Source organism: Dipodomys spectabilis, unplaced genomic scaffold (assembly GCF_019054845.1).
Source record: "Dipodomys spectabilis isolate Male_0828 unplaced genomic scaffold, ASM1905484v1 ptg000147l, whole genome shotgun sequence".
Lineage (NCBI taxonomy): Eukaryota > Metazoa > Chordata > Mammalia > Rodentia > Heteromyidae > Dipodomys > Dipodomys spectabilis.
In genome coordinates, this window is record NW_024870824.1 from 8,467,337 (window position 1) to 8,494,556 (window position 27,220).

General features: G+C 43.4%; 2 protein-coding genes across 16 annotated transcripts in view; both read left to right on the top strand.

Moving 5' to 3' along the window:
* Window positions 1-27,220, top strand: part of LOC122118086 (protocadherin gamma-C5) — a 195,133-nt gene that overhangs the window by 142,549 nt on the left and 25,364 nt on the right. The window contains exon 1 of one of the 15 annotated variants that reach the window (XM_042691943.1): window positions 15,329-17,918. The exons of 13 other annotated variants lie outside the window; for them this stretch is intronic. In XM_042691943.1, coding sequence (XP_042547877.1) covers window positions 15,489-17,918 — 2,430 coding nt within the window. In that variant the 5' untranslated portion in view covers window positions 15,329-15,488. Of the gene's footprint in view, window positions 1-15,328; window positions 17,919-27,220 lie in introns of those variants that run through there. One more of the 15 variants, XM_042691955.1, reaches the window with a different exon arrangement.
* On the top strand, window positions 23,006-25,747 carry LOC122118088 (protocadherin gamma-C4). Its single transcript, XM_042691958.1, has one exon. It carries the CDS (start codon window positions 23,077-23,079, stop codon window positions 25,711-25,713), a length of 2,637 nt encoding a protein of 878 aa, XP_042547892.1. The 5' UTR covers window positions 23,006-23,076; the 3' UTR covers window positions 25,714-25,747.

Here is a 27,220-nt window from a genome sequence, read left to right on the forward strand (position 1 = left end):
CCCTACATAGCTAGGATTTCTAGTTGTGAGGCATTACCCCCATTCACATTTTGTGTGTGTGTGTGTGTGTGTGTGTGTGTGTGTGTGTGTGTGTGTGCTGGCCCTAGGGATTGAACTCAGGGCCTGGGCACTACCCCTGAGCTTCTTTTGCTCAAGACTAGCACTATACCACGTGAGTCACAGCACCATTCCAGCTGTTTCTAAGTAGTTTATTGGAGATAAGAATCTCAGTCTTTCCTGCCCATGCTGCTTTGAGCAGTGATCCTCAGATCTCAGCCTCCTGAGTAGCTAGGATCACAGGTGTGAGCTAACAGCACCCAGTCCATGTGGCGTATTTTTTAGGTTCATACGTGTTGTACCATGCATCAATACTTTATTCCTTTTAATTGCTGAATAGTATCCATTGATAGATATTTGAGTTGTTTCTAGTTTGTAGGTATTGTGATACTTTTTACATGGAAGTTTGCTAAAATTTAGTGTGTGTGTGTGTGTGTGTGTGTGTGTGTGTGTGTGCGCGCGCGCGTGCTGGTACTGGTACTTGAACTCAGGGCCTGGAGCTTTCTTTGCTCATGCCTGATAGTCTACCAATTGAGCCACACCCCTAGTCTGACTTTCAGCTGGTTTATTGGAGAGGGAGTCTCAAATTTTTCTACAAATCCTGGCATTGAGCTGTGATCCTCCAATCTCAGCCTCCTGAGTAGCTAAGATTACAGCTGTGAAGCACCAAAATCCAGCTTAAATTTATATTTCAGTTTCACTTGGGTGTTTAATTTTATTGATTTCTGCTACTGTATTTATTTCCTTCTGTTTGCTTTATAGTTTTTTCTCTTCTGTATTAGTTAACTTTTCTCATTACTGTGATAGAATACCCAGCATGAATACTATGAAGGAGGAAAGACTTATTTTGGCTTATAGTTTAAGAAGGTTCAGTCCATGGTCATGTGGCTCCATGTACTTGAGCAGAAAATCATGGCAGGAGAATTTGTGACACAGGAGTTTCTTCACCTCCAGATGGGGTGGGAAGCAGAGAAAGAGGAAGGGACTAGACCAGTTAGAGCCTTCAAAGACATGTCCCCAGTGACCCACTTTCTCTAACTAGATCACACCTCCTAAAGTTTCTATCACTTCCCAAAACAGCACTACCCGCTGGGGACCAGGCATTCAGCAGCTGAGCCTGTGGGGAACATTTCATATTCAAATCACAGTCTTCCTGTTGTATTTTGTTGAGGTAGAATCACACTGTTTTTTGTTTGTTTTTAATGTACAGTAAGACTTTTTTCTCATTAGTGTTATATACTTTCTTACATAATTGCTTTATATCTCACAAATTTTATATCTTCATTTTCATTCAATTCAGTGTATTTTGAATTTTGTTTTCAGACGTCCTTTTTGACTTCTGAATTATTTAGAACTGGATAGTGGTATTTCCATCAATAGGGGATTTTTTTTCACTGTTCTGTTGCTGACAAGGAAGGGTTAGTTTAATTCCAGTATGGTTAAAGAACACATTCCGTGTGTCTCAATCCTTCTAAGTTTGTTGAGTTTTATGTTCTAACTCTCGATATGATCAGAATGTGCTATGAATACTTAAAGGGAATATTATTCTATTGTCTTGTCCTATAAGAGGTGTTGCTTCCCTCTTTTATATCTTTGGGTATTTCTGGCACTTATCAAATAGTTGGAGACTCCAGCTCTAATTGTAGCTTTGTGTATTTTACCTTTTAGTTCTTTTTTGTCAGCTTTTGCGTCATGTATTTTGAAACTCTGATAGTTAGTACTTACAATTAAAGATTACTATCTTCCCCTTCCCCTTGAAAAAAAATTGCTATCTTCTTGGTGGATTGGCCTTTTATCATTAGGTAGTAACCTGTTTGTCACAGGTAATTTTTGGTTTTACTATATAAACATTCAGTATTGTTAAATCTTCATACTTGACAAATTGACTTGTTCATCATTTTGAAATGCCTTTATCTCTACTATTGCATCTTGTTCTAAGGCGTACTATATTCTTGTAATAATTTGGCCATCCTAGCTCTTGGTTTTTGCATGATGTATCTATATTTACCTTTTACTTATAAAATGTTTTTTCTGTAGATAGGCTGTAGTTGGGTCTTGCCTTTTTATTTAGTTTGAAGATAATTGACTTTTAATTTTAAGCTATAGGTCACTTGTAGTTAGTATATATTGATATGATTATGATTGTGTCTACCCACTTGGTCTTTACTCTCTTTCCTAATCCACCTGTGATTTATTCCATCTTTCATCTTTTCTTGCCTTGGTTTGGTATGATTTTCTATTCTATCCCCAGTGGATATATATATCAAACTCAGGATCCTCCTGACTCGGCCTCATAAGATTTGAGATTACAGACAGGCATGTGACAACTGTCCTGGATTGAATGTCCTTTCCAGTTTTGTCAGTGGTTGTTCTAGGGTTTTACAATGTGCATCTTCAACTTATCATCTCCTTTAACTAATATGCTTTTCAAAAGAAAGCCTATTTGAAAATATGTATTTGAGGGTTGGGAATATGGCTTAGTGGTAGAGTGCTTGCCTAGCATGCATCGAGCCCTTCCAATTCCTCAGTACCACATAAACAGATAAAGCTGCAAGTGGTGCTGTGGCTCAGTGCCCAGCCCCTGAGTTCAAGCCCCAGGACTGGCAGTGTGTGTGTGTACGTACGTACATGTATATATACACATATATACATATATATATGTATTATGTATTTGGGAAACAATACTGGCATTTGAACCCAGAACTTTGAATTTGGCTTCACACTTGATATGCAGATACACTACCATTGAGCCACACCCCCAGCCCTTCCTTTTTCTTTTCTTTTCTTTTTTTTTTTTTTGCCAGTCCTGGGGCTGGAACTCAGGGCACTATCCCTGAGCTTCTTTTGCTCAAGGCTAGCCCTCTCCCCCTTGAGCCACACCACCACTTCCAGCTTTTTCTATTTTTGTTATACTGAGGAATCGAACTCAGGGCTTCATGCATGCTAGCCAAGCACTCTATCACTAAGCCATATTCCCAGCCCCCAGCCTTTCTTTTAAGTGATGTTAGACTACTTCAACGATAACTTAAGTACCATTTCCTTACTCAAGTTTTTTGTGCTATTACTGTCACACCTTTAATTTCAGCATATAAATTCTGAGTTCAAGCACACAATGTGTGTGATGGTCTTGGGGCTTGAACTCAGAACCTGGACACTGTCCTTCACCTTCTTTGTTCAAGTCTAATGCTCTATCACTTTGAACCACAGCTCAACTTCTGGCTTTTTGGTAGGTAATCAGAGATAAGAGTCTCATGAACTTTCCTGCCCACCTGGCTTCAAACTTCTATCCTCAGATCTCAGCCTCCTGAGTAATTAGGATTCCAGGAGGGAGCTACCGGCACCTAATTCACAATATATTGTTGCACCAAGTACTCACTTATATTTTAAAGAAATTAAAAGTGAAAAGTCTTTAGCATTTAACCTAACTATTTCTCTTACTAGTTTCTTTATATAGATCCAAGATCCATCTGGTATCATTTCCTTTAGATTAAAGAACTTTTTAAAATATTTCTTGCAGTGAAGGTATTCTGGTTGCAAATGATCCATTTCTCCTTGCCTAAAAATAAATCCCTTTCTTACCCTAAGTAATGACATAACACTTATAATCTCATCACTGGAGAGTCTGAGGCAGGAGGGATAGCAAGTTTGAGGCCACCCTGAACTACATAAGACCACCCTATCTCAAAAAAGAAACCTTTCTTTTACCTCTAAAAGAAAAATAATTTATTGTTGTTGCTGATTGTTACTTGGTTTTGAACGCAGGGCCTTGCACAATTCTTCAGTAAATACTCTAGCACTTGAACAACTACTCTAGCCCTTTTGCTTTAGAACATTTCTCATTTAGGGATTGTTTTTTCCTGAGGCTGGCCTTGGACCCCAGTTCCTCAATCCAAAGTTTCCTGCCTATCTGGGATGACAAGCTTTTGTCATCATATCTAAGTTTTGCTTGTGACCTTGAACTTCAATTCTATTTCTTCTTCCTTTGTAGATGGTATTACAGGAGTGAACCACTGCACATGGCCTTAAGAACTTTAAAATGTATATGTTTCTGGTATACGACATGATGGTTGTAGAATGGATAAATTAAGTGATTTTATACACACACACACATACACATGTGTATATATATATATTGCTTTACATACTTATTTTTGCTATGAAACCAATTAAATTATTTCACACAAGGTTTCTGGTGTTTTTTTTTGTTTTGCTTTTTTTTGGTAATGGGAATTGAACTATATTAAATTTTTTAAGATAATTTTGTTGGACACAGAATTCTAGATAGGTTTTCTTTTTTTTTTTTTTCAGTGCTTTAAAGATGCTGACCTTTGGGCTGGGAAGGTGGTTCAGTGGTAGAGCGCTTGCCTTGCATGCTCAAGGCCCTGGGTTTGATTCCTCAGCACCACATAAGCAAAAAGAAAAAAACCAGAAGTGGCGCTGTGGCTCAAGCGGTAGAGCGCTAGCCTTGAGCTGAAGAGCTGAGGGACAGCGCCCAGGCCCAGAGTTCATTCCCCACGACCGGACCCCCCCCCCCCAAAAAAAAAAAAAAAAGATGCTGTCCTTTCTCTTCTACCCTGTATTCTTTCTTTCTTTTTTTTTTTTTGTAGGTCGTGGGCCTGAACCCCGGGCCTGGACGCTCTCCCTCAGCTCTTCAGCTCAAGGCTAGCGCTCTACCACTTGAGCCATAGCACCACTTCCAGCTTTTTCTGCTTAAGTGGTGCTAAGGAATTGAACCCAGGGCCTCATGCATGCAAGACAAGCACTCTACCACTGAGCCACCTTCCCAGCCCCAATCCTGTATTCTTTCTGGAAAAGTCTACAATCCTTCCAATTCTTGTTTTCCTGTACTTAACAATCCTTTTTCTCTGACTATTTCTAAATTTTTCTTCATCAGTTATTTCTAGCACTTTGATTATGATGATCCTTGATGGATTTTTTTTTTTTATTTATCCTACATTGGATTCATTGGATTGGCTCTTGATTCATATTCTTCTCCAAACAAGAAACTTAAGGCTATATTTATTCACAAAGACTGTTTTTTAATTTGTGCTGGTCCTGGGGCTTGAACTCAGGGCTTGGGCACTGTCCCTGAGTTTCTTTTGCTCAAGCCTAGCACTCTACTCCTTAAGCCACAGCTCTAGTTCCAGCTTTTTCTTTTTTCTTTCTTTGGGATTAATTAGTGATAAGAATCTCATAGATGTTTCTTCCCAGGCTAGCTTCAAGAGGTGATCCTCAGATCTCAACTTCCTGAGTAGGATTACAGGCATAAGTCACCAGTGCCTGCCTTATTGCTACACCTTAAACGTCAGTGATGTCTTCTTCAGTGTGCAGGGCATTGCTAAATTCAGGGAAGTCTTCATATATTTTATTTTTCACTTTCAGGTATTCCCTTATAAATTCTTTCATCTCTCCCATTATCTTCATGTTTTCTTTTAAATCCTTATTTATATTTATAATAGCTTATTTAAAGTATTTGTGGGTGTAATTCAGTAGTACAACACGCACCACCATTCATGAGACTTTAGGTTCAGTCTCTGGCATCAAAGAAACAAAATTTGGCCGGGCGCTGGTGGCTCACGCCTGTAATCCTAGCTACTCAGGAGGCTGAGATCTGAGGATCGTGGTTCAAAGCCAGCCCGGGCAGGAGAGACCGTGAGACTCCTATCTCCAATAAACCACCAAAAAACCGGAAGTGGCGCTGTAGCTCAAGTGGTAGAGTGCTCGCCTTGAGCTGAAGAGCTGAGGGACAGCGCCCAGGCCGAGTTCAAGCCCCATGACCGACAAAAAAAAAATAAAATAAAATTGTGTGCTGCCAGGCACTAGTGGCTTGTGTCTGTAATCCTAGCTACTCGGGAGGCTGAGATCTGAGGATCATGGTTCAAAGCCAACCTAAGCAGGAAATTCTGTGAGTCTCTTATCTCCAACGAAACAGAAAAAAACTGAAAGTGGAGTTGTAGCTCAAGTGGTAGAGTGCCAGCCTTAAAGAAAAAAGCTAAGGAACAGCACCTAAGCCCTGAGTTCAGCCCTAGTACACACACACACACACACACACACACACACACACACACACACACACACACACACACACAAATCCCTTGTGTGCTATTTTCAATTTGCTCTTCATTTACCTGTTGTTTTTATTGAATGACAGACCTTGTAAATGTTAAAACTGTTGAATGTTTAGAATTGTTGTTGTCTTTAAGAAGTACTGAGAGGGAGGGGGAATCAAAGGAGGAGGCAACAATGCTTGATAAGAAATGTACTCATTACCTTGTCCATGTAATTGTAACCTCTCTGTACGGTATTTTCACAACAAAAAAAAAAATACCATTTAAGCATAACTATCCCAATCCCAAATAAACTTTATTGGTATTAAAAAAAATTTTAATACCAATAAAGTTTTTTTTGTTGGTGGTGGTGGTGGTTGAGTGGTTAATTTGTGTGTGTGTGTGTGTGTGTGTGTGTGTGTGTGTGTGTGTGTGAATAATGGAATTTGAACTCAGTGTCTTGTGCTTATTGATCAGGCACTCTACCACTGAGCCACCCCACCAACTACAAAGTTTATTTTTAAGCTCAATTAGGACAGATCTGTAGTAGATTTGCTGTTCGTTAGTTTATCCCTACTACTTAATGTGACTTTCTTTTATCTTCAAATAATTGCACAAAGGATTTCAACAGTCCATGTATGTGTACAATGAATCTTGATCAGTGCATTTGTTATTTGCCCAGCTTTAGAAAAGTCTCATTCTATTCATGCTCAGATTATTGTTCAGGCAAAGACTTAAGGGGATCCTTAGCTATCGTTCTCTTGAGGTAGCTCCATTATTTCTGGCATTTTGTTCACAAGTTCTAACTGTCTCCTGTCTCTCAAACTACCTCCATTGCTCAAACCAAGACTGCATTATTTTTCTGGAATTCCACCTTTCTGTCTCATGGTCTGAAAGTTGCTGCAAGGCAAAACACTAGACATTTCTCATTTCCTTCTTTGTATATTACAGTTCTGCTTTGCCTTGTGACACAATGTCTAGAAATAGTTTCCCAACTTTTTTAATCAGCTTCCTGGTTATTTATACTGGTTAGTTCCGTATGGTTGAATGCAAAAATTACATATCTTAGAAATCATTTTATATCAATTTACAGGGATCTTAATTTTTAAAATGATAGATCGATTGATCGACCAATCGATCGATAGACAGATAGATCACACTCTGTTCAGCCACCTATAATTTTTCATTGAGGTAATTTCTAATATTTTAACAATTAAAATAATACTGTAGTGAAAAGCTGGTGTATACTTGTTTTGTAATTTCCAGTACAAATTTCCAATAATGTGTTTTCTGAGTTATAAATACATGTGAAGTTTGATAGATACAACTAGTTCCTTCCATACAAAAGAGCAATATCATTTTACTTTGCTGCAAATACATGAGAATACCTATTTATTGTCCCAATCTTGGCTGTATGGTGTCTTTCCAAGCTTTTAATTTTTTTTGGTCACTATGATTCATTTTTCTTAAAATCCCAGAATTGTTTTCATTATGAATGAAGTTAAATAGTTTTTCATGTGCTTTAAAAGTCAGCTGGGATCAGGCTGGGAAGGTGGCTCAGTGGTAGAGTGCTTGCCTTGCATGCATGAGGCCCTGGGTTCAATTCCTCAGCACCACATGAGCAGAAAAAGCCAGAAGTGGTGCTGTGGCTCAAGTGGTAGAGCGAGCATCCAGGCTCAGAGTTCAGGCCCCACGACCTACAAAAAAAAAAAAAAAGTCAGTTGGGAGAAAGCAAGAGAAGTAGTGACATTATCCAAAAAGAAATGTACTCTTTACTTATGTAACTTATGACTTATGTAACTGTAACCCTTCTGTACATTACCTTTATAATAACAATTTAAAAAAAATTGCCAGGTACCTGTAATCTGAGGAGGCTGAGATCTGAGGATCACGGTTCAAAGCCAGCCTGGACAGGAAAGCCCTTGAGACTCCTCTCTCCAATTAACCACCAGAAAACAGGAAGTGGCACTGTGGCTCAAGTAGTAGAACACTAGCCTTGAGCTAAAGAGCTCAGGGTCAGCACCTAGACCCAGAGTTCAAGCCCCACGACCAAACAAAAAACAAAAAAAATTTTAAACAATCAGTTTATCACCAGGTGTCTGGTGGTTTATGCCTGTACTGTTAACTGCCTGGAAGACTAAAACCTGAGAATCCAGATTTGAATCCAGCCAGGGCAGGAAAGCCCAAGAGACTCTTTTTTTTTTTTTTTTTTTTGTCGGTCGTGGGGCTTGAACTCTGGGCCTTGGCACTGTCCCTCAGCTCTTCAGCTCAAGGCAAGCGCTCTACCACTTGAGCTACAGCGCCACTTCCGGTTTTCTGGTGGTTTATTGGAGATAGGAGTCTCACGGTCTCTCCTGCCCGGGCTGGCTTTGAACCGCGATCCTCAGATCTCAGCCTCCTGAGTAGCTAGGATTACAGGCATGAGCCAGCGCCTGGCTTTTTCTGGCTCAGCTTTTTTTTTTTTTTTTGGGGGGGGGGTCCGGTCAAGGGGCCTGAACTCTGGGCCTGAGCGCTGTCCCTCAGCTCTTCAGCTCAAGGCTAGCGCTCTACCACTTGAGCCACAGCACCACTTCCGGCTTTTTTTTTCTTTTTGCTTATGTGGTGCTGAGGAATCGAACCCAGGGCCTCATGCATACAAGGCCAGCACTCTGCCACTGAGCCAACTTCTCAGCCCCAAGAGACTCTTATCTCTAATTAACCACCAAAAAGACACAGGTAGAGGTGTGATGGGTGGTAGAGCATCAGCCTTGAGCAAAAATGCTAAGGGACAGTGTCCATGCCCTGAGTTCAAGCTTTGGTGCTGGCACTAAATAGATTAAATAAATACCAGGTAAATTTTATAGACAGTTTCCTCTGTGTCAGACAGAGCCAGCTTTGTAGGGATGTGGCCTGTGCTGTCATTGCATATGGCTCGTTGCTTAAATGGGACATTTTATCTAGAAGGTACTCATACTGGGTTAATGCTCTGCTGCCATTATTTTGCCTTTCTCAATAATTTTTAATAATCCAGCTAATTTTATTTTGCATTAGCCCCACAAATTATAAGCCAGTTGTAGGCAAAGCAATGAGTTTACCAATACATAATCTAATGTACACTTTTGAAAGAAGACTCAGATTTCTGCATGCTATGCAGATTTTGGGAAAAGCATAAAAGTTAGAATACCTCAGAGAAGTTATCACAGTATTTAGGCTTTCAGTTAGGTGGTAGCAGTGGCAGGGAAATTAAATGGTAGTTGCAAAACATAGTTGGGAGCGAAAGGTCTAGCACAATGGTAGGTTCAATCCCAGCACTGAAAAAAAGATCATACATACAAATTTTTTTTGGAGGTAGCCAGTGCTGGTATGGGTTGGTAACAAGTTGGATGTAGGTATGGAAAATACATTAAAAATGACTTCTGAGCCACTCACTGGTGGCTCATGCTTGTAATCCCAGCTATACAGGAGGCTGAGATCTAAGGATCGTAGTTCAAAGCCAGCCTGGACAGGAAGTCCATGAGACTCTTATCCCTGATTAACCACCAAAAACCTGGAAGTGAACTGTGTCTCAAAGTAGTAGAGTGCTAGAGTACTAGCCTTGAGTGAAAAAGCTTAGGGACAGAGCCCAGACCCTGAGTTCAAGCCCCACAACATACACACACACACAGACACACACACAAGGAGAAGAAGAAGAAGAAGAGGAGGAGGAGGAGGAGGAGGAGGAAAGAAAGAAAGAAAGGGGCTGGGAAGGTGGCTCAGTAGTAGAGTGGCTCACCACATAAGCAAAAAGAAAAAAGCCAGAAGTGGCGCTGTGGCTCAAGTGGTAGAGCGCTAGCCTTGAGCTGAAGAGCTGAGGGACAGCGCCCAGGCCCAGAGTTCAGGCCCCACGACTGTACCCAAAAAAAAAAAAAGAAAGAAAGAAAGATTGCTGAATTTCTGACTGACTGGATTAGAGGCTCCCCTTACCTAAGGAAGTTGCGGGGGGGAGGGGAGAAACAGAACTGATTGTATAGTCAAGAGCTGGATTAGACATTATGCTAAGCAAAAGGAATCAATACAAATGACTACATGTTTTATCCCTTTTTCTAATAAAAATTATATTTGCCTAGAAGCATACAGAATGTCAACAGAATAGTGCAGCTCTTCTTTGTGCACTTACAAAGTGGTGTTTGCATCTGGTGTCTAAGACTTACTTCTGTAACCTAGCTACTCAGAGGCTAGATCTGAGGATCATGGTTTAAAGGGATTTGGGAGATTCTTATCTCCAGGTAACCTGCAAAAAGCTAGAAGGGAATCTGTGGTTCAAGTGGTAGAGCACTAGCCATTCGCAAAAATGTTCAAAGACAGTGCCTAGGCCCTGGATTCCAGCCCCAGTACTAGAACAAAAGCAAAAAAGTGGTGTTTGCTTATCACAAGTATTTTATTTGAGCTTTTCTTTTCCCCTTACTGTACCAGACAAGGTGAATGGTTATTTAAAATGCAGCAAGAGCTGGGCACCAGTGGCTCACGTCTGTAATCCTAGCTACTCAGGAAGCTGAGATCCGAGGATCGTGGTTCAAAGCCAGTCTGGGCAGGAAAGTCCATGAGACTCTTATCTCCAATAAACCACCAGAAAACTGGAAGTGGCACTGTGGCTCAAGTGGTAGAGGGCTAGCCTTGAGCTAAAGAGCTGAGGGACAGGGGCTGGGAAGGTGGCTCAGTGGTAGAGCGCTTGCTTTGCATGCCTGAGGCCCTGGGTTCGATTCCTCAGCACCACATAAGCAAAAAGAAAAAAGCCGGAAGTGGCGCTGTGGCTCCAGTGGTAGAGCGCTAGCCTTGAGCTGAAGAGCTGAGGGACAGTGCCCAGGCCCAGAGTTCAGGCCCCATGACCGGACCCCCAAAAAAAAAAAGAGCTGAGGGACAGGGCCCAGGCCCAGAGTTCAAGCCCCAGGACTGACCAAAAAATAAATAAAATAATAATAAATAAAATAAAATAAAATGCACTAAGAGAGGCTATCTAAAAACATATTCAATAATGTATTAAGTATATGAAGAAATATTACAGTTAAAACTAAATCATTTACTTTTCAATTTTTTTCTTTTAAAAGGAGTTGCCTATGTCATCGTGGGTTTAAAGTTTTGTAAGAAAAAGAAAAATTACCAAGTAACTTACCATCTTTCTCCTCTTTTTTTCCAATATTTTTCAGCCTTGATGACTCCCTTTTGCACTGCACCAAGCTTTCTTTCAGTTTAGCTCAGAACCCTTTCATATTTTCCTTCAATTTAACAGTCTTGTTTTCATTAAGGAGCTTGTTGTCCACACAGTGCTATTCCACATCTCTCCTGGTTTCTTTGGGATATCAGTGGATGGGAGCCAGGATGTTCTTCTTTATTTGACTTTTAGTTACTTTTTCTCAGTGAGTCAGTATCACCCAATGCTCCTCTGGCTCTCACTTGCCCCAGTGCTGTCTCTGTAGTACTCAGTGTACTGTAATGATTATTACTCTGTTTCAATAGAATCATAGAGGAAAAATCATGGGACTTGGGGTATAACTCAGTGGTAAAGCATTTGCCTAGTATTTGTGAGGTTCTGGATTCAATCCATAATGAGAGAGAGAGGAGGGGGAAAGGGGAGAAGGGAAAAGGAGAGGGAGAGGAGAGGAGTTACAAAACCACCTAGTAGATCAGGGTTGCCTGAGAGCAGAGTGGGAGGAGTGATTGATTGTGTAGACCCATCATGAGGAAAATTTGGGAGTCGGGGTAGTATTTTAAAACTGGATCATAGAGTTTGTTACATGAGTGTATAAATTTACCAAAAATTCTTGAATTACTTTTGAATTGTGTACGGTATGTTGAAAACTGTTAAAATATTTTGGAAGTGATTGAGATGGTTGTGGCTATATCAATGAGCCATGTCATTGTTTTAGTTATAATCATTTATAATCATTTTGTTTAAAAATAAAAAAGACAAAAAGAAAAGCTTGGGTGCCTCAGGGTGTTAGCTCAGTCTTACAGTGCTTATCCAGTATGCATAAGGCCTTTGAGTCAATCCCCAGCACCGTAACGATTTTAATAATAAAAGATAAAGAAAAGTTCCATGGTTATGCAGCTACTAAGCGTAATTGTCAGTATTAGAACTAGAAGGTTTTTGACACACAGGCCTCACTTCTGACCTTGTAATATGTGCACTTTCTATTTTAAAATTATATTAATTTTTTTCTATATCTTATTGGTCAGAAGGTCTCTTACAATTATAAAACAGCGAAGTTATCAAAAGAAACAAAAAACAGTGTTGATCCTGTTTACTAGACTTCCATTTCCTTTAGACAGGGATATATCAAGTTGTTACACCTTATTTGTCTCTTTATCAAGCAATATTCTCTCTTCAGATCATTAAGGTTAAGTTCATTAATTCTGCTGACAGCTTAAAAAAGTGAATAAGTCAGGTACCAGTGGCTCACACCTGTAATCTTAGCTGAATTCTAAGAATAGTAGTTAAAAGCCAGCTGGGGGGCAGGAAAGTGAGACTTTTATCTCCATTTAACCACTAAAAAGCCAAAAGTGGAACAGTGACTCAAGTAGTAGAGTGCTAGCCTTGAGCAAACAAGCTCAGTGAGAACACCCAAGGGCCTGAGTTCAAGCCTTATGAATAGCACATGCGCGCGCACACACACACACACACACACACACACACACACACACACACACACACACACAAAACAAGTGAATGGATCAATCTATGGGCTAGGGTGTAGCTCACTAGTAAAACACTTGCCTAGCATTCATGAAACCTTGGGTTCAATCCTCAGCACAGACAAACAAAAAGTGTAAATGAATATGTCTTCAAAATATACTTACTCCTAGAGAAAATAATACCTATAAATAGATTTTATTGTTTGGTTTTTATGATGTTGGCATAAATATTGCTACATTAAAAGAGAAGGTGATAGAAGGATAAATATGATCAAAATATATTGTATTCATGTATGAAAATTGCATAATGAAACCCATTATAATTGTAAAAAAAAAATAAGAGAGGGAAGGTACCATTAATTTGTTGGGCACTGGTGGCTCATGCCTATAATTCAAGCTACACAGGAGGATGAGATCTGAGAATCACAGTTTATAGCCAGGCTGGGCAGGAAAGTCTGTGAGATTTTATCTCCAATTAGCCACCAGTTTGTTCTACCACTTGTGTCTCAAGTAGTAGAGTACTAGCCTTGAGGATAAAAGCTCAGAGTCAACACTCAGACTTTGAGTTCAAACCCCAGTACTGTCACACAAAGGGCAGAGGTAGATGAAAAAGGGGGAATTAAAAATAGTAATACAATAGGTGGCAAATATAATCACAGTACAATATATGTATGTATGGCAATATTATAATGAACCCCTCTACTTTGTACAATATTTATTTTTAAAAATAATATTTAAAAATGTGCAATCAGTATTACTTGCAAATAACCCACTGATTAATGCTTGTCATTTTTTTCAAATTTTAACATATCTTCAAATCACTCAGATATTTTGTTAAATGCAAATTCTGAATCAATGTATCTATAGTAGATCATTCTTCTATTCTGACAAGTTCTGCAAGCCTACCTATTCCTTGGTTCTTAGTGTTTGTGTAGCAAGTGATTAAGCTATAGTCTATATTCTAAATTCTAATATTGTCTGTCTTAGAAGACAGCTTATTACACTTCTTGGTAGTCTGGTCAATTGTCAACTTGAGTTGAAAATTAAAACCAGGTATTTAAATTGTGAATTAAAATTAAGGACATGAAGGGACAGGTCATAAATAGGAAATATCCTATTTAGATATATATTTCATATATATGTCAAGTTTGTCTATATGTGATATTTACACACACACACATATATTTGGTACAACTAAGGTTGAGTTGCTGTTCAGAAAGAACTACCTGCAGCCAAAATGATGCCCAAGACAAGAACACAGGAAGAGTATGAGGCTCTAAAACTCTACATTTTGTTTCTAATAGGATGGTTTGCATTATTGACACTCTGTACTAGATATTTATTCACCTGCCTAATCTATTTAATAGAATAGAAATCTGGGAATCCTTAAAGGTTAGTTTTTTGTCCAAGACATGGGATTCATCTCTGGATTATTTTATTGTTATTCATTATCTTAAACATTGCTGTTTTGTTTGCTGATTATAATTCCAAGTACAGAAAACTCAGGAGTCTTTATTCTAGGAATAGCTTTGTTATTTGATTTCAATCAAGCAATCTTGGGTGGTATGTAAGCCAGGGGGCTTGGCTCCTGCCTTGATAGTCTGTCTCTCTGTCTCTCTTTCTCTCTGTCTCTCTGTCTCTGTTTTATGTCTGTCTCTGTCTCTGTGTCTCTCTGTTTTTCTCTCTCTATTTCTCTCTCTCTCTCTCTCCTTCCCTCCCTCCTTCCCTGGGAAAGTTGTTCTTTCTTAGTAACTTCTCAATGATCTCAAAAAATTATTAATCAAGTAAAGGGTAACAGTTGTGTTCCCTGGGAAAGATGGCATAGGGAAATGTCATGTTGCTTCCTGATTCTTACTAAAACGAATCTAAACAATAACATCCAGTTTTTAAAAAAACACAGTATGGCTTTCATTTTAAAATCTAAGACAAAGCTAAACCCAGCAGACAGTAGCTACTATTGATTTGCTCTACTGATGAAACGACAGGAAACTCTACAGTCTCATTTGGAGACAGATAAGCATTGGTCTAAGGAGGGCTCTGATGACAGAACCCAGAGCCCCACACTGCTAAGTGAGCTCTAACATCTCGACCTATAAAACTGAAGTTATTAACATCCCCACAAAAATGCTAATCCCTCCTTACAAGTTTAGGGTTCTGCTGCTGGTCTGTCCATCCAACAAATCAGGTTTGTTGGTGTGTTTCCAGACAGTGTGGTGTCGTTTCGGTTTTGTTTGATCCCTCTGCTTGTGATCAGGGAGAGCGATTAAAGTGTTTAATAGGCTCTGATTTGGCGGGGAGAGCTGCAGAAGCCCCGCTTCCTCGCCCCGCTGCTGGCTTTCCAGGCGGAGGTAGGTCCCCCCTCCCTTTCACAAATCACTGGCAAGGCGCTTTGGCCGGAAACTCTGGAACGCAGCCAAAGGAAAGTGAAGTTCCTGGCGCTAGCGCGTGTCCTGCTCAAAGTGCCCGGCGCTAGCGCATTCTTCGTGCAGTTATTGGCTGGGACTCTGTGTGCCGCTGTCGGCCAATGAAGACGCTGGAGATCTGGCCCGGGCCCGTCCCCTTTCGGCGCCCCGGGATGAGGCAGAGACTGAACAGCCGGCGAGCAAATCAGCGGCAGTCAGAAAGCCATGTCCGACTCCGCGCCCAGCGCCCTAGCGCTAACCCGCTGAAAGTTTCTCCGAGAACCCGTCGGGACAATCGGGACCCCGCGAAGAGAGGAACTGCCTTTGAAGTGAGATGGTCCCAGCGGCCTGCTGGAGCGGACTGGTAAGCACCCGGAGAGCGGTGGGAGTTTTGCTTCTGCTGGCTGCCTTGAACAAGGCTTCCACCGTCATTCGCTATGAGATTCTGGAGGAGAGGGAGAAAGGCTTCACTGTGGGGAACGTGGTCACGGACCTGGGTTTGGATCTGGACAGCCTGTCAACCCGCAGGCTCCGGGTGGTGTCCGGGGCGAGCCATAGATTCTTTGAGGTGAACTGGGAGACCGGGGAGATGTTCGTGAACGACCGTCTCGACCGGGAGAAGCTGTGTGGGACACTGCCCTCCTGTACTGTAACTCTGGAGTTGGTGGTGGAGAACCCGCTGGAGCTGTTCAGCGCGGAAGTGGTGATTCAGGACATCAACGACAACAATCCCTCCTTCCCCACCGGGGAAATGAAATTGGAGATTAGCGAGGCCATGGCGCCGGGGACGCGCTTTCCGCTCGAGAGCGCGCACGATCCCGATGTGGGAAGCAACTCTTTACAAACCTATGAGCTGAGCCACAATGAGTACTTTGCGCTTCGGGTACAGACGCGGGAGGACAGCACCAAGTACGCAGAGCTGGTCCTGGAGCGCGCCCTGGACCGGGAACGAGAATCAAGTCTCCACTTGGTGCTGACGGCGTTGGACGGAGGAACCCCCGCTCGCTCCGCCATCCTTCCGATTCACATCACAGTGCTGGACGCGAATGACAATGCGCCCGCCTTCAACCAGTCCTTGTACCGGGCGCGCGTCCTGGAGGATGCGTCCCCCGGAACTCGCGTGGCGCAGGTCCACGCGACGGATCTGGATGAAGGCCTCAACGGGGAAATAGTTTACTCCTTCGGCAGCCACAACCGGGCTGGCGTGCGGGAACTATTCGCCTTAGACCTGGTGACCGGCGTGCTGACAATCAAGGGCCGGCTGGACTTCGAGGACACAAAACTCCATGAGATTTACATCCAGGCCAAAGACAAAGGCTCCAATCCCGAAGGAGCACATTGCAAAGTGTTGGTCGAGGTTGTGGACGTGAACGACAATGCCCCTGAGATCACGGTCACCTCCGTGTACAGCCCAGTCCCTGAGGATGCCCCTCTGGGGACTGTCATCGCTTTGCTCAGTGTCACCGATTTGGACACGGGCGAGAACGGATTGGTGACTTGCGAGGTTCCATCAGGTCTCCCTTTCAGCCTTACTTCTTCCCTCAAGAATTACTTCACTCTGAAAACCAGTGCAGTGCTTGACCGGGAGACCGTGCCAGAATATAACCTCAGCATCACGGCTCGAGACGCGGGATCCCCTTCTCTCTCAGCCTTTACGACAGTGCTTGTCCAAGTGTCTGACATCAACGACAACCCTCCCCAGTCTTCCCAGTCTTCCTACGACGTTTACGTGGAGGAAAATAACCTCCCTGGAGTTCCCATCCTAAATCTGAGCGTCTGGGACCCCGATGCCCCCCACAATGCACGCCTTTCCTTCTTTCTTTTAGAACAAGGAGCTGAAACCGGATTAGTGGGCCGCTATTTCACGATCAATCGTGACAGTGGCATCTTGTCAACCTTAATGCCTCTGGACTACGAAGACCGGCGGGAGTTCGAATTAACAGCTCACATCAACGACGGGGGCACCCCAGTCCTGGCCACCAACATCAGCGTGAACATATTTGTTACTGACCGCAATGACAACGCCCCCCAGGTCCTATACCCCCGGCCAGGCCAGAATTCAGTGGAGATACTGCCTCGAGGTACAGCTGCAGGCCACGTGGTCTCGAGGGTGGTAGGCTGGGATGCAGATGCGGGACACAACTCTTGGCTCTCCTATAGTCTCTTGGGAGCCCCCAACCAGAGCCTTTTTGCCGTGGGGCTCCACACAGGTCAAATCAGCACTGTGCGCCCAGTACAGGACACAGATTCTCCTAGGCAGATTCTCACAGTCTTGATCTCAGACAATGGAAAGCCACCACTGTCCACCACGGCTACCCTAACTGTGTCAGTGATGGAGGAATCTCCTGAAGCCCTGGCCGAGTTCCCTTCTGGCTCTGTCCCCCGAGAGCAGAATAAAAACCTCACCTTTTATCTACTTCTTTCTCTAATCCTGGTCTCCGTGGGGTTCACAGTCACAGTGTTGGGGGTGATCATATTCAAAGTTTACAAGTGGAAGCAGTCTAGGGACCTGTACCGAACCCCGGTGAGTTCCCTGTACCGAACACCAGGGCCCTCCTTACATGCGGACGCCGTGCGGGGAGGTCTGATGTCGCCGCACCTTTACCAGCAGGTGTATCTCACCACGGACTCCCGCCGCAGCCTTTCCCTGCTGAAGAAACCTGGTGCAGCCAGCCCACTGGCCAGCCGCCAGAATACGCTAAGGAGCTGTGATCCTGTATTCTATAGGCAGGTGTTGGGTGAAGAGAGCTCCCCTCCTGGACAGGTAAGAGTTAGCAAGTCATCGCTGAAATGTTTTAATGCTTGTTGATTCCTGCTCCACTTTCTGTAAGGTTCTGAGCTGTTTAATGTTGATGCATCAAGGCTTTCACCTGGTATCTCCTATATCAAACTAGATGCCTCTGGAAGGAGGGTGGCCTACTAGCTTTGAGGTCTTATTTTAGGGTGAAGTTACTTAATTCACTTGTAGACTCAGTTCGTACTTCAGCACTTATTTGCATCACAAGCAACCAATCTTGCCAAAGGTAAACTTGAGCTTAACTCAAGATCTCAACAGAGTTGAGCTTTCTATCATTTGCTTTGGAAATGAATTATTACAAATATCTAATTCATGGCAGCTACTGGGAATATAAAAAATTACCTCCAATTTACTGCTTCTTTCTCAAAATGAATGTTTTTAAAATAACTTTCCTCTGCCGACACAAGTCCTCTGCCTCATTTCCAGATAATTTCCTATGAATAAAATAAATCTGGATACTCTTCACATTTATTTCAAGCACACTATGAGAAATAATTAATGGGCATGTTACTTACAGAATATTTTTATAACAGCAATGGATGAGCATTGTAGAAGATTTGGAAAATACAGAAACATATGAAGAAAAAATTTCAACTAACTATAATCCCCAAACCTAAATACAACTATTTTAAATTATAAAAGTAAAAATTTTATTAAAAAAAAAGCCAGATGCCGATGGCTCAGGCCTATAATCCTAGCTTCTCAGGAAGCTGAGATCTGAGGATTGTAGTTCAATGCCACCTGGGCAGGGAAGTCTGTGACTATCTTATCTTCAGTAACTACCAAAAAAAAAAAAAAAAAAAAAGCCAAAAGTGGAGCTGTTGACTGTGGCTCAAGTTGTAGAGCACCAGCCTTGAGCAAAATGCTCAAGGACAGTGCTCAGGCCCTGAGTCCAAGCCCCAGGATGGCACAAAAGTAAATAATCTAGACAGCCCAAAAGAAACTATAAATGGACCTCTAGTGTTATTCAGACATAATGCAAAAATAGATATATTCATTTCCTTAGAAAAGTATATTTCATTCAGAATGCCTTGGCAAGGCCTGTACTTTGGAGAGAAACCTACACATACTCTTAATTGTGGTGAAAACTCTGTTATTTTGTTGCTAAGTGAGTTATTGCTAAGGAATGTTCCATTTGGCAGTCTTTAAGCACTTCTCTCTATCTCCTTTGTAAGACACTTTCCCATAGGCAAAAAGAGAACATCATGACTTTTATAGAACTACTGCATTACATACTATATACAAGGTATTTAGCACAGTATCTGGCATATCATGATTATTTATTATTTATTACTATTATTACTTATTAGTTCTTTGTCCAGTAAACACACCTTGACATGAAGACAGCCTAAGGTAATGAAGTAGAAGTTCATAGGGAAAAGCTAAGGAAGGATGAAAGCCAGATAGAATTGCTTTTGTGGTCATTCTAGAAACTGCTATTTTCCCTGGAGCCATGTTCTGGAACTTAGTTGCTATTGTACAAACCTGAATCTCAGGCAGTACCCCAGAGTAGTTTAAGCACAATTTCTGGGAGTGGGACAAGTATCAGTACTTTTCATAGATCCCTAGTTGATCCTAATTAGAGAAAAATTTGAAAACCACTGTCTTCAAGTCCATCATTTAGCATATTTCTGTAGCAAAGGTCATTCTAGTGTTTACAGAACTGGAAGCCAGCTTTATTAGACCAGGCCCAACTTAAAAACAACAGACTAGGGGCTGGGAAGGTGGCTCAGTGGTAGAGTGGTTGCCTTGCATGCATGAGGCCCTGGGTTCGATTCCTCAGCACCATGTAAGCAAAAAGAAAAAAAAGCCAGAAGTGGCACTGTGGCTCAAGTGGTAGAGCGCTAGCCTTGAGCTGAAGAGCTGAGGGACAGCTCCCAGACCCAGAGTTCAGGCCCCACAACCAACAAAAAAAACAAAACAAAACAAAAACAAACCTCAAGTGTCCCTCAGGACAGCGCCCAGGCCCAGAGTTCAGGCCCCAAGACCGGACCAGAAAAAAAAAAAAAAAAACCACTGGACTATAATTTCCCCAATTTTAAAGTATAGCAGAATAGTAGCTAGCTTTAGGAGATTATACTAAGAAAAACATAAGATGGTATTTCAGTCACTGAAACAGAAAATCTTCCTAAACCACTAGCACTTGGGCAACTGTCCTTTAAAAATCTAGAACTGAATAGTTGGTTTTTTCAGAGGTGAAAAATATTTTATAATTAGATCATTAAAATCATCTGTATCCAGTGATTATATCAGTTCAGTATAGGTGAATATACTACCGAAAACCCTCTAATCATACAGTTAGATGGAACTGTATGGTCCATCAATTAAGTTGCAATAAAACTGCTTTTTAAATGTAGATATGGGTTAACCACTTTATTAACACACAAAAAAACTAGGGAATAAGAAGGTAACTCAGTGGTAGAGTGCTCACCTTGCATGCATGAGGCCCTGGATTCTATTCGCCAGCACCACATAAGCGGAGAAAGCCAGAAGTGGCCCTGTGGCTCAACTGGTAGAGCATTATTCTTGAGCTGAAGAGCTGAGGGACAGCTCCCAGACCCAGAGTTCAGGCCCCACAACCAACAAAAAACCAAACCAAAACAAAACAAAAACAAACCTCAAGTGGAGGGCATGTGGGACAAAAACTGTATAATGCTTTAATTCTAGTAAAGCAGCCTGTGTTTGTAGTGTAAAGTTGCAAATAGAAGTAAATACTGCACATACTAGTTGTTTAACTTTATACAAGTCTCTTAACCTCTCTGAATTTCAAGTTTCTCATCAGAAAGTAAACACCTACTTTGTAAATATTTAATAAGCATTTGTTGAGGTGACAAATGACAATACCAACATACTTGCGTCATTATTAACATCCCTGTGGCGAGACACTGTAAAAGGTGAAAAGACACTCTCCTGCACTTATTAGTTCACAGGGTTCTATAAGGGAGACATGTTCAAAAAGATAAAATAATGAAGTTCTGCATTCTATAAGCAGCAAAGGGAAGGAAACACCCAGAGTTTGGGTTAGTCAGGAGGACTTCATAGAGGAGGTATGGTGCTTGAGCTAAGAGCTAAAGGTTGAGTAGTAGCTTATGGAAAGGAGGTCAGTGAGGGGCTTTTGCAGGAAATATCAGGCAGAGAAATAAAGGTATCTCACTACTGCTGAAGCTTGAAGTGTGATCTTTGCAAGTCTTCACCTCTTATAAAGTGAAGCAAGTAGGCAGGGTTTTTCTTGTTTGTTGTAGAGATTATTCTGGCAGCCAACAGTGAAATGGATTGGAGACAGTTGGGTTTGAGACAGAGACCTGTCAGGTGGCTGTTGCAGTATTTGAGAAGACTGATAAATGCTTGAACCAGCAGTGTCAATGCAGATGGAGGAAAATGACTACAATTAAATCATTAGGACTTGTTGATTGGTATGATATAGGAAGCAAAGAACAGGAAGAGTCCACCCTTGAGTGGACATCTGTTCTATCATTCTAGCTAAGGCAGCCAAGTAATGGTGCCATTCACATAGTGAATTCTGTCATAAGCACTTTGTTAGGTCAGGATGATGTGCACCTCAGTCGTGGGAGAGAGGGTATACTGGGTTTTGTTGTTGATGTTATTGTTGTTTATGGGAGTGGTGTTCTGTTTTGAATAAGAACTCAGAATGAAACTGTAATGTTGAAACTGTAATGTTGATTGTTGGCTTCACTATAGACACAAGGACATTCCTGAAGAGCAAAGGTTTGGGGGCAGGGGTTGGGGGGGGGGGTGTTGTAGGAGGATAAAAACATCAGTTTTTGCTCCTGGTTTTGGCAGCCAGTGGTAGCCTAGGTTTGAATTTGGATGAATTAACATATCTCATGCTCAGTTCAGCCTGGATTTTTCTCTTTCTCAGTGCTTTAGTGTGTTTGACATTCAGATTACAGCTTTCAGGTTTCTACAGGGTAAAATGTGCTGGGTTTCTGCACCAATGCAAGGTAGTATGCATTGCTAGGAGGTCTGAATAAGAGTGGGGGGTGGGGTGAGATCTGGTTTCCAGTTACAAAAGGTCCCCTGAGGCTAAGTGAAAAGCAGATTCTTTTGAAATGGTCTCTGTTGGCAATTAACAACACATCTAGAATACCTTAGTGTCAAATAAAGAGGATTTGTTGACAACAATGCCTTGGGTAGTTGATCCCAGGCTTTCAAGAAAGCTGTTCAATCTGTGAATATTAGCATTTGGCCAGGTAAAGAGACCTAGCCCTCAGCACCTCCCAGCCACACGTGTACAGTTTTTTTTTGGAACATCTCCTTCTCCTGTCTTCCACCATCCTGCTTCCATACTGCCCTTGAAATCAATGAATGGTAAATTTAGTGTTTCCCTAACAAATGCCTGATTAAGAGATGTTTGGTTTCCGGCTGTGCCTCCTGTTACAATCAAAACACGTGCTGCATAAATTTAATTGGCTACATTAACGTGTGAGCCTTTTCTACGAAGAAATAATCTGCAAAGGGGCAGAGTTTGGGGTATATGGCGGTGCTTCTAATTAGCTGTTGCTCTAATACAATCAGTCAGAGACAGAAGCTACTCCTTTAGAGTATCTGTTGATGACAACACAGGCTTGAACAAAGTGACCAGTCTCAAATGGCCACTCACGCTGTGGGCTGAGGTTGCTAGGGCTCAGGCAGTCGCTGTTTTCTCCACTGAAAGGGGCGGGGTGAGTTGGTGTGTTAAATATAAATAAATATATAATATACATATATATTGTCTGCCTCTTCTCACAGAGGTAATGATCCGTGGGAAGAAATGGCAGTTGATAGGGAAGACGGTGAAAAAGATCGGTTTAGGTTTAATCTTATTTTATTATATTTTTGGGTTTTTTTTTTCTTCCAATGCTGCGACGCATTAACCCTACTGCTATTGGGACGTTCTCTGCTCAGCCTATTGGTTGAGCCTAGGAACTGCTGTCTGCCAATCGGATGGTGAAAGGCAGACAAATCTACCCCGCCACCAGCAAAAAACGGCGCGTAACCCTTGCGGTGCCGGCTGAGCCGCGCCAGAGCTAGCGCGGGGAAAGGGAGATAGGTGTCTCCAGCTGCTGTGTCTGTTTGGGGCGGGTCGGCTTCTTCGGCTTCTCAGGACCAAGTAGAGACTTGGCGGATGGCAGCAATGCTCCGCAAGGTGAGAAGCTGGGTAGAGATCTGGCGTGAGGCTACCCTTTTGTTCCTCTTTTGCCACCTGGGTTACGTTTGTGGGCAGATCCGCTACCCGGTCCCAGAGGAGTCACAGGAAGGGACTTTTGTAGGGAATGTCGCCCAAGATTTCCTGCTGGATACAGAGAGTCTGTCAGCTCGCAGGCTGCAGGTCGCTGGAGAGGTGAACCAAAGACACTTTCGGGTGGATTTGGACAGCGGTGCCCTGCTCATCAAGAATCCAATCGATCGAGAGGCACTGTGTGGGCTCAGTGCCAGCTGCATCGTGCCCCTGGAGTTTGTAACCGAAGGGCCTTTGGAAATGTACCGAGCCGAGGTAGAGATCGTAGATGTGAATGATCACGCCCCCCGATTTCCGCGGCAGCAGTTGGACTTGGAAATCGGGGAGGCAGCTCCTCCAGGACAGCGTTTCCCCTTGGAAAAGGCTCAGGATGCAGATGTGGGAAGCAATTCCATTAGCAGCTATAGACTAAGCTCCAATGAGCATTTTGCACTGGATGTCAAGAAGCGCAGCGACGGCAGCCTGGTACCAGAGCTGCTCCTGGAGAAGCCTTTGGATCGGGAGAAGCAATCGGACTACCGCCTAGTGCTGACCGCTGTGGATGGAGGGAACCCCCCTAGATCTGGCACAGCGGAGCTCCGGGTATCTGTTCTGGATGTAAACGACAACGCCCCGGCCTTCCAGCAACCCAGCTACAGGATCAGCGTGTTAGAGAGCGCGCCAGCGGGCATGGTGCTCATCCAGCTCAATGCCTCTGACCCAGACCTGGGTCCTAGTGGTAACGTCACCTTTTCTTTCAGTGGTCACACCCCTGATCGTGTGAGGAACCTTTTTAGCCTGCATCCCACTACTGGGAAGCTGACCCTTCAGGGGCCCCTAGACTTTGAGAGCGAGAATTACTATGAATTTGATGTGCGGGCGCGTGATGGAGGCTCTCCAGCCATGGAGCAACATTGTAGCCTGAGGGTGGACCTCCTGGATGTAAACGACAACGCCCCCCACATCACCGTCACTTCGGAGCTTGGGACTCTCCCAGAGAGCGCAGAACCTGGCACTGTGGTGGCACTCATCAGTGTGCAGGATCCCGACTCGGGGTCAAATGGAGATGTGAGTCTGCGTATTCCTGACCACTTGCCATTTGCCCTCAAGTCTGCCTTCAGGAACCAATTCTCCCTCGTAACTGCTGGGCCCCTGGACCGGGAGGCTAAATCCAGTTATGACATCATGGTCACTGCTTCAGATGCTGGGAACCCTCCTCTGAGTACCCACAGGACTATTTTCCTCAACATTTCAGATGTGAATGATAACCCACCCTCTTTCTTCCAGAGGTCACATGAGGTGTTTGTTCCTGAGAACAATCGCCCTGGGGACCTGCTTTGCTCCCTTGCAGCCTCTGACCCAGACTCTGGCTTGAATGCGCTCATTTCCTATTCTCTCTTAGAGCCTAGAAATCGAGATGTGTCAGCTTCTTCTTTCATCTCTCTGAACCCCCAGACAGGAGCTGTTCACGCAACTCGATCATTTGACTATGAGCAAACACAGACACTGCAGTTTGAAGTTCAAGCCCGGGACAGAGGCAACCCACCTCTTAGCAGCACTGTGACAGTTCGGCTATTTGTGCTGGACCTCAATGACAATGCCCCAGCTGTGCTCCGCCCTAGGGCCAGGCCTGGCTCCTTATGTCCCCAAGCACTGCCCCCATCAGTTGGTGCTGGTCACCTAGTCACAAAGGTGACTGCTGTGGACTTGGATTCAGGTTACAATGCTTGGGTCTCCTATCAGCTTCTGGAGGCCCCAGATCCCAGCTTGTTTGCAGTGTCTAGATATGCTGGGGAGGTGCGGACAGCTGTTCCCATCCCAGCTGACCTCCCACCACAAAAACTGGTCATTGTGGTGAAAGACAGTGGTAGCCCACCACTGTCTACCTCTGTTACTCTCCTAGTGTCCTTAGAGGAAGACACCCATCCAATTGTCCCCGATCTTCGAGAATCTTCAGCTCCAAGGGAAGGAGAGTCCCGCCTGACCCTCTACTTAGCTGTGTCCCTAGTGGCGATTTGCTTTGTCTCCTTTGGCTCATTTGTGGTGCTACTCTCTAAGTGTCTTCGTGGGGCTGCCTGCGGAGTAACATGCTTTCCTGCTGGCACTTGTGCCTGTCTCACCAGATCTCGAAGGAGGGAGGGACTTCCTCCTTCCAATGGGATTCTCCGAATCCAGCTAGGGTCAGATGATCCTATCAAGTTTGTGGATGTGGGAGGCCACTCTCATGGCTGTACACCCTTGGCTTCTGCACCCACTCGGAGTGATAGCTTCATGATGGTGAAGTCACCCAGTGCACCTATGGCAGGGGAACCTGTTCGCCCAAGCTGTCCACCCTCTGATCTTCTCTATGGGCTAGAGGTGAGACCCTGGTGGGCTCAGTCAGTGCTTGAGGGTTGTTCTGATCCAGGCATATGGCTGGGCCACATCCCAGAGACTACTGGCCTCCCTGTGAGACCACATGGTGACGGCACCATTTTTGTGAGTAGTTACTATTTGAATAATTATATGGTAGATGCTATGCTTTACAAGTGTTTTGTGGCATAACCAGAACTGTTATAGCATTTGGGGGTGGGTTATGCCTGTATCTAACAGTAAGGCATGAAAGCAATTGTTGCTCAAAAACCAGGCTGTTGTATAGAAGCATGGTAATGCAGTGTGGAGCATAGAAGGCTGTAATGCACAAGGGTGGGGTGCATGGGCAATTGCCTATACCCAGGCTATTCTTTCTGAATGAGGGAGTTAGGTTCTGGAGAACCCTAACTCCGTGTTACCATTTCCCAGGGAGATTGGGGGAAGACCAAAATCTTTGTTCCATGCTATCTAATACTCCCTGGCCCACAGTGAAAGGAACTGTATTTGGAGCATAGCAGAGAGCCAAAAGAGGAGAAAGCCAAGGAAGAAGGAAGGTACAAATCAAAGTGATAGCAAAAAATCTTTTGGTCTCTATCTTTAGGACTCTTGATCAAGCCCCTACAGGGATTTGAACTAGATTTAGTAGAGTTGGAAGCAGGATATTTTCCTGACCTCTTTGGGGAAAAGTGGTAAGTGAACTCAAAATCAGAAAATTTATTTACAGGAAGTCATAGACAGCCATTCTGGGAGTCTCTAAATAGAGTCTTGAGTTTGGTGAAATCATAAAGGCAAGAAACCACTCTCCTGGGTAACCTAGATTAGCCCCAGAAATGTTCCCTTTCCCACAACTCTGCTGCTCATTCTTTTTTTTTTTTTCTGGTCCTGGGACCTGAACTCTGGGCCTAGGCGCTGTCCCTCAGCTCTTCAGCCTTAAGGCCAGTGCCCTACCACTTGAGCCACAGCGCCACTTCCAGCTTTTTCTGCTTATGTGGTGCTAAGGAATCGAACCCAGGGCCTCATGCATGCAAGGCAAGCACTCTACCACTGAGCCACCTTCCCAGCCCCTCTGATGCTCATTCTATACTCTGAGTCCTCAGTCTCAGAAAAGCTAAGTCTCACAGCCATCAGCTCTACTGAGAGTGCTTCAAAGCATTGTGGGAGAGTTGGGGCAACATTTCACAAAGTTGTAACAAATCTTTTATCTTATCAGATTCAGCATGCTGGGGATAAGGGATGGGGAAGGAAATGTGTAGGTTTTGTTTCTCCTAGAACAAAATTTTATTGATTCAAGCAAAGTAGTGGAAGCTTCTGAAATCATGCAGGAAGTTGCTGGGACAGAACACTGAGGAGTTTTGTACCACTTTGTCTTCCCTGTTGAGCACCATCTGAGCTGTCAAACTTTGCTGCCAAGGGGGCTGAATCAACTTGTAGCACGAAATGAGTGGGGAGGTAGGAGACTTCTGTGACACAGATTTTCAGCGCCTGTTCCCAAGGTTTCCAGGACTAAAGAGACTTCATAATTGGTTGAGAGCAGACAGACTTTTTGGCCAATCAAACTCAGAGCTGAGGTGGGAGATCTGCTCTTCCTGCCCGCCTCTCCTCCTCCAGCTCCCCAGCTCCACTCATATTTAACTCGCCTTCCCCCCATCCACCCCCGCCATTCGGTGACTAAGAACTGCTGCAGGCAGGCAAACCTCTG

Bases quoted from the DNA above. Each gene is read 5' to 3' on its own strand.
- LOC122118088 (XM_042691958.1), top strand. From the start codon at position 23,077: ATGGCAGCAATGCTCCGCAAGGTGAGAAGCTGGGTAGAGATCTGGCGT.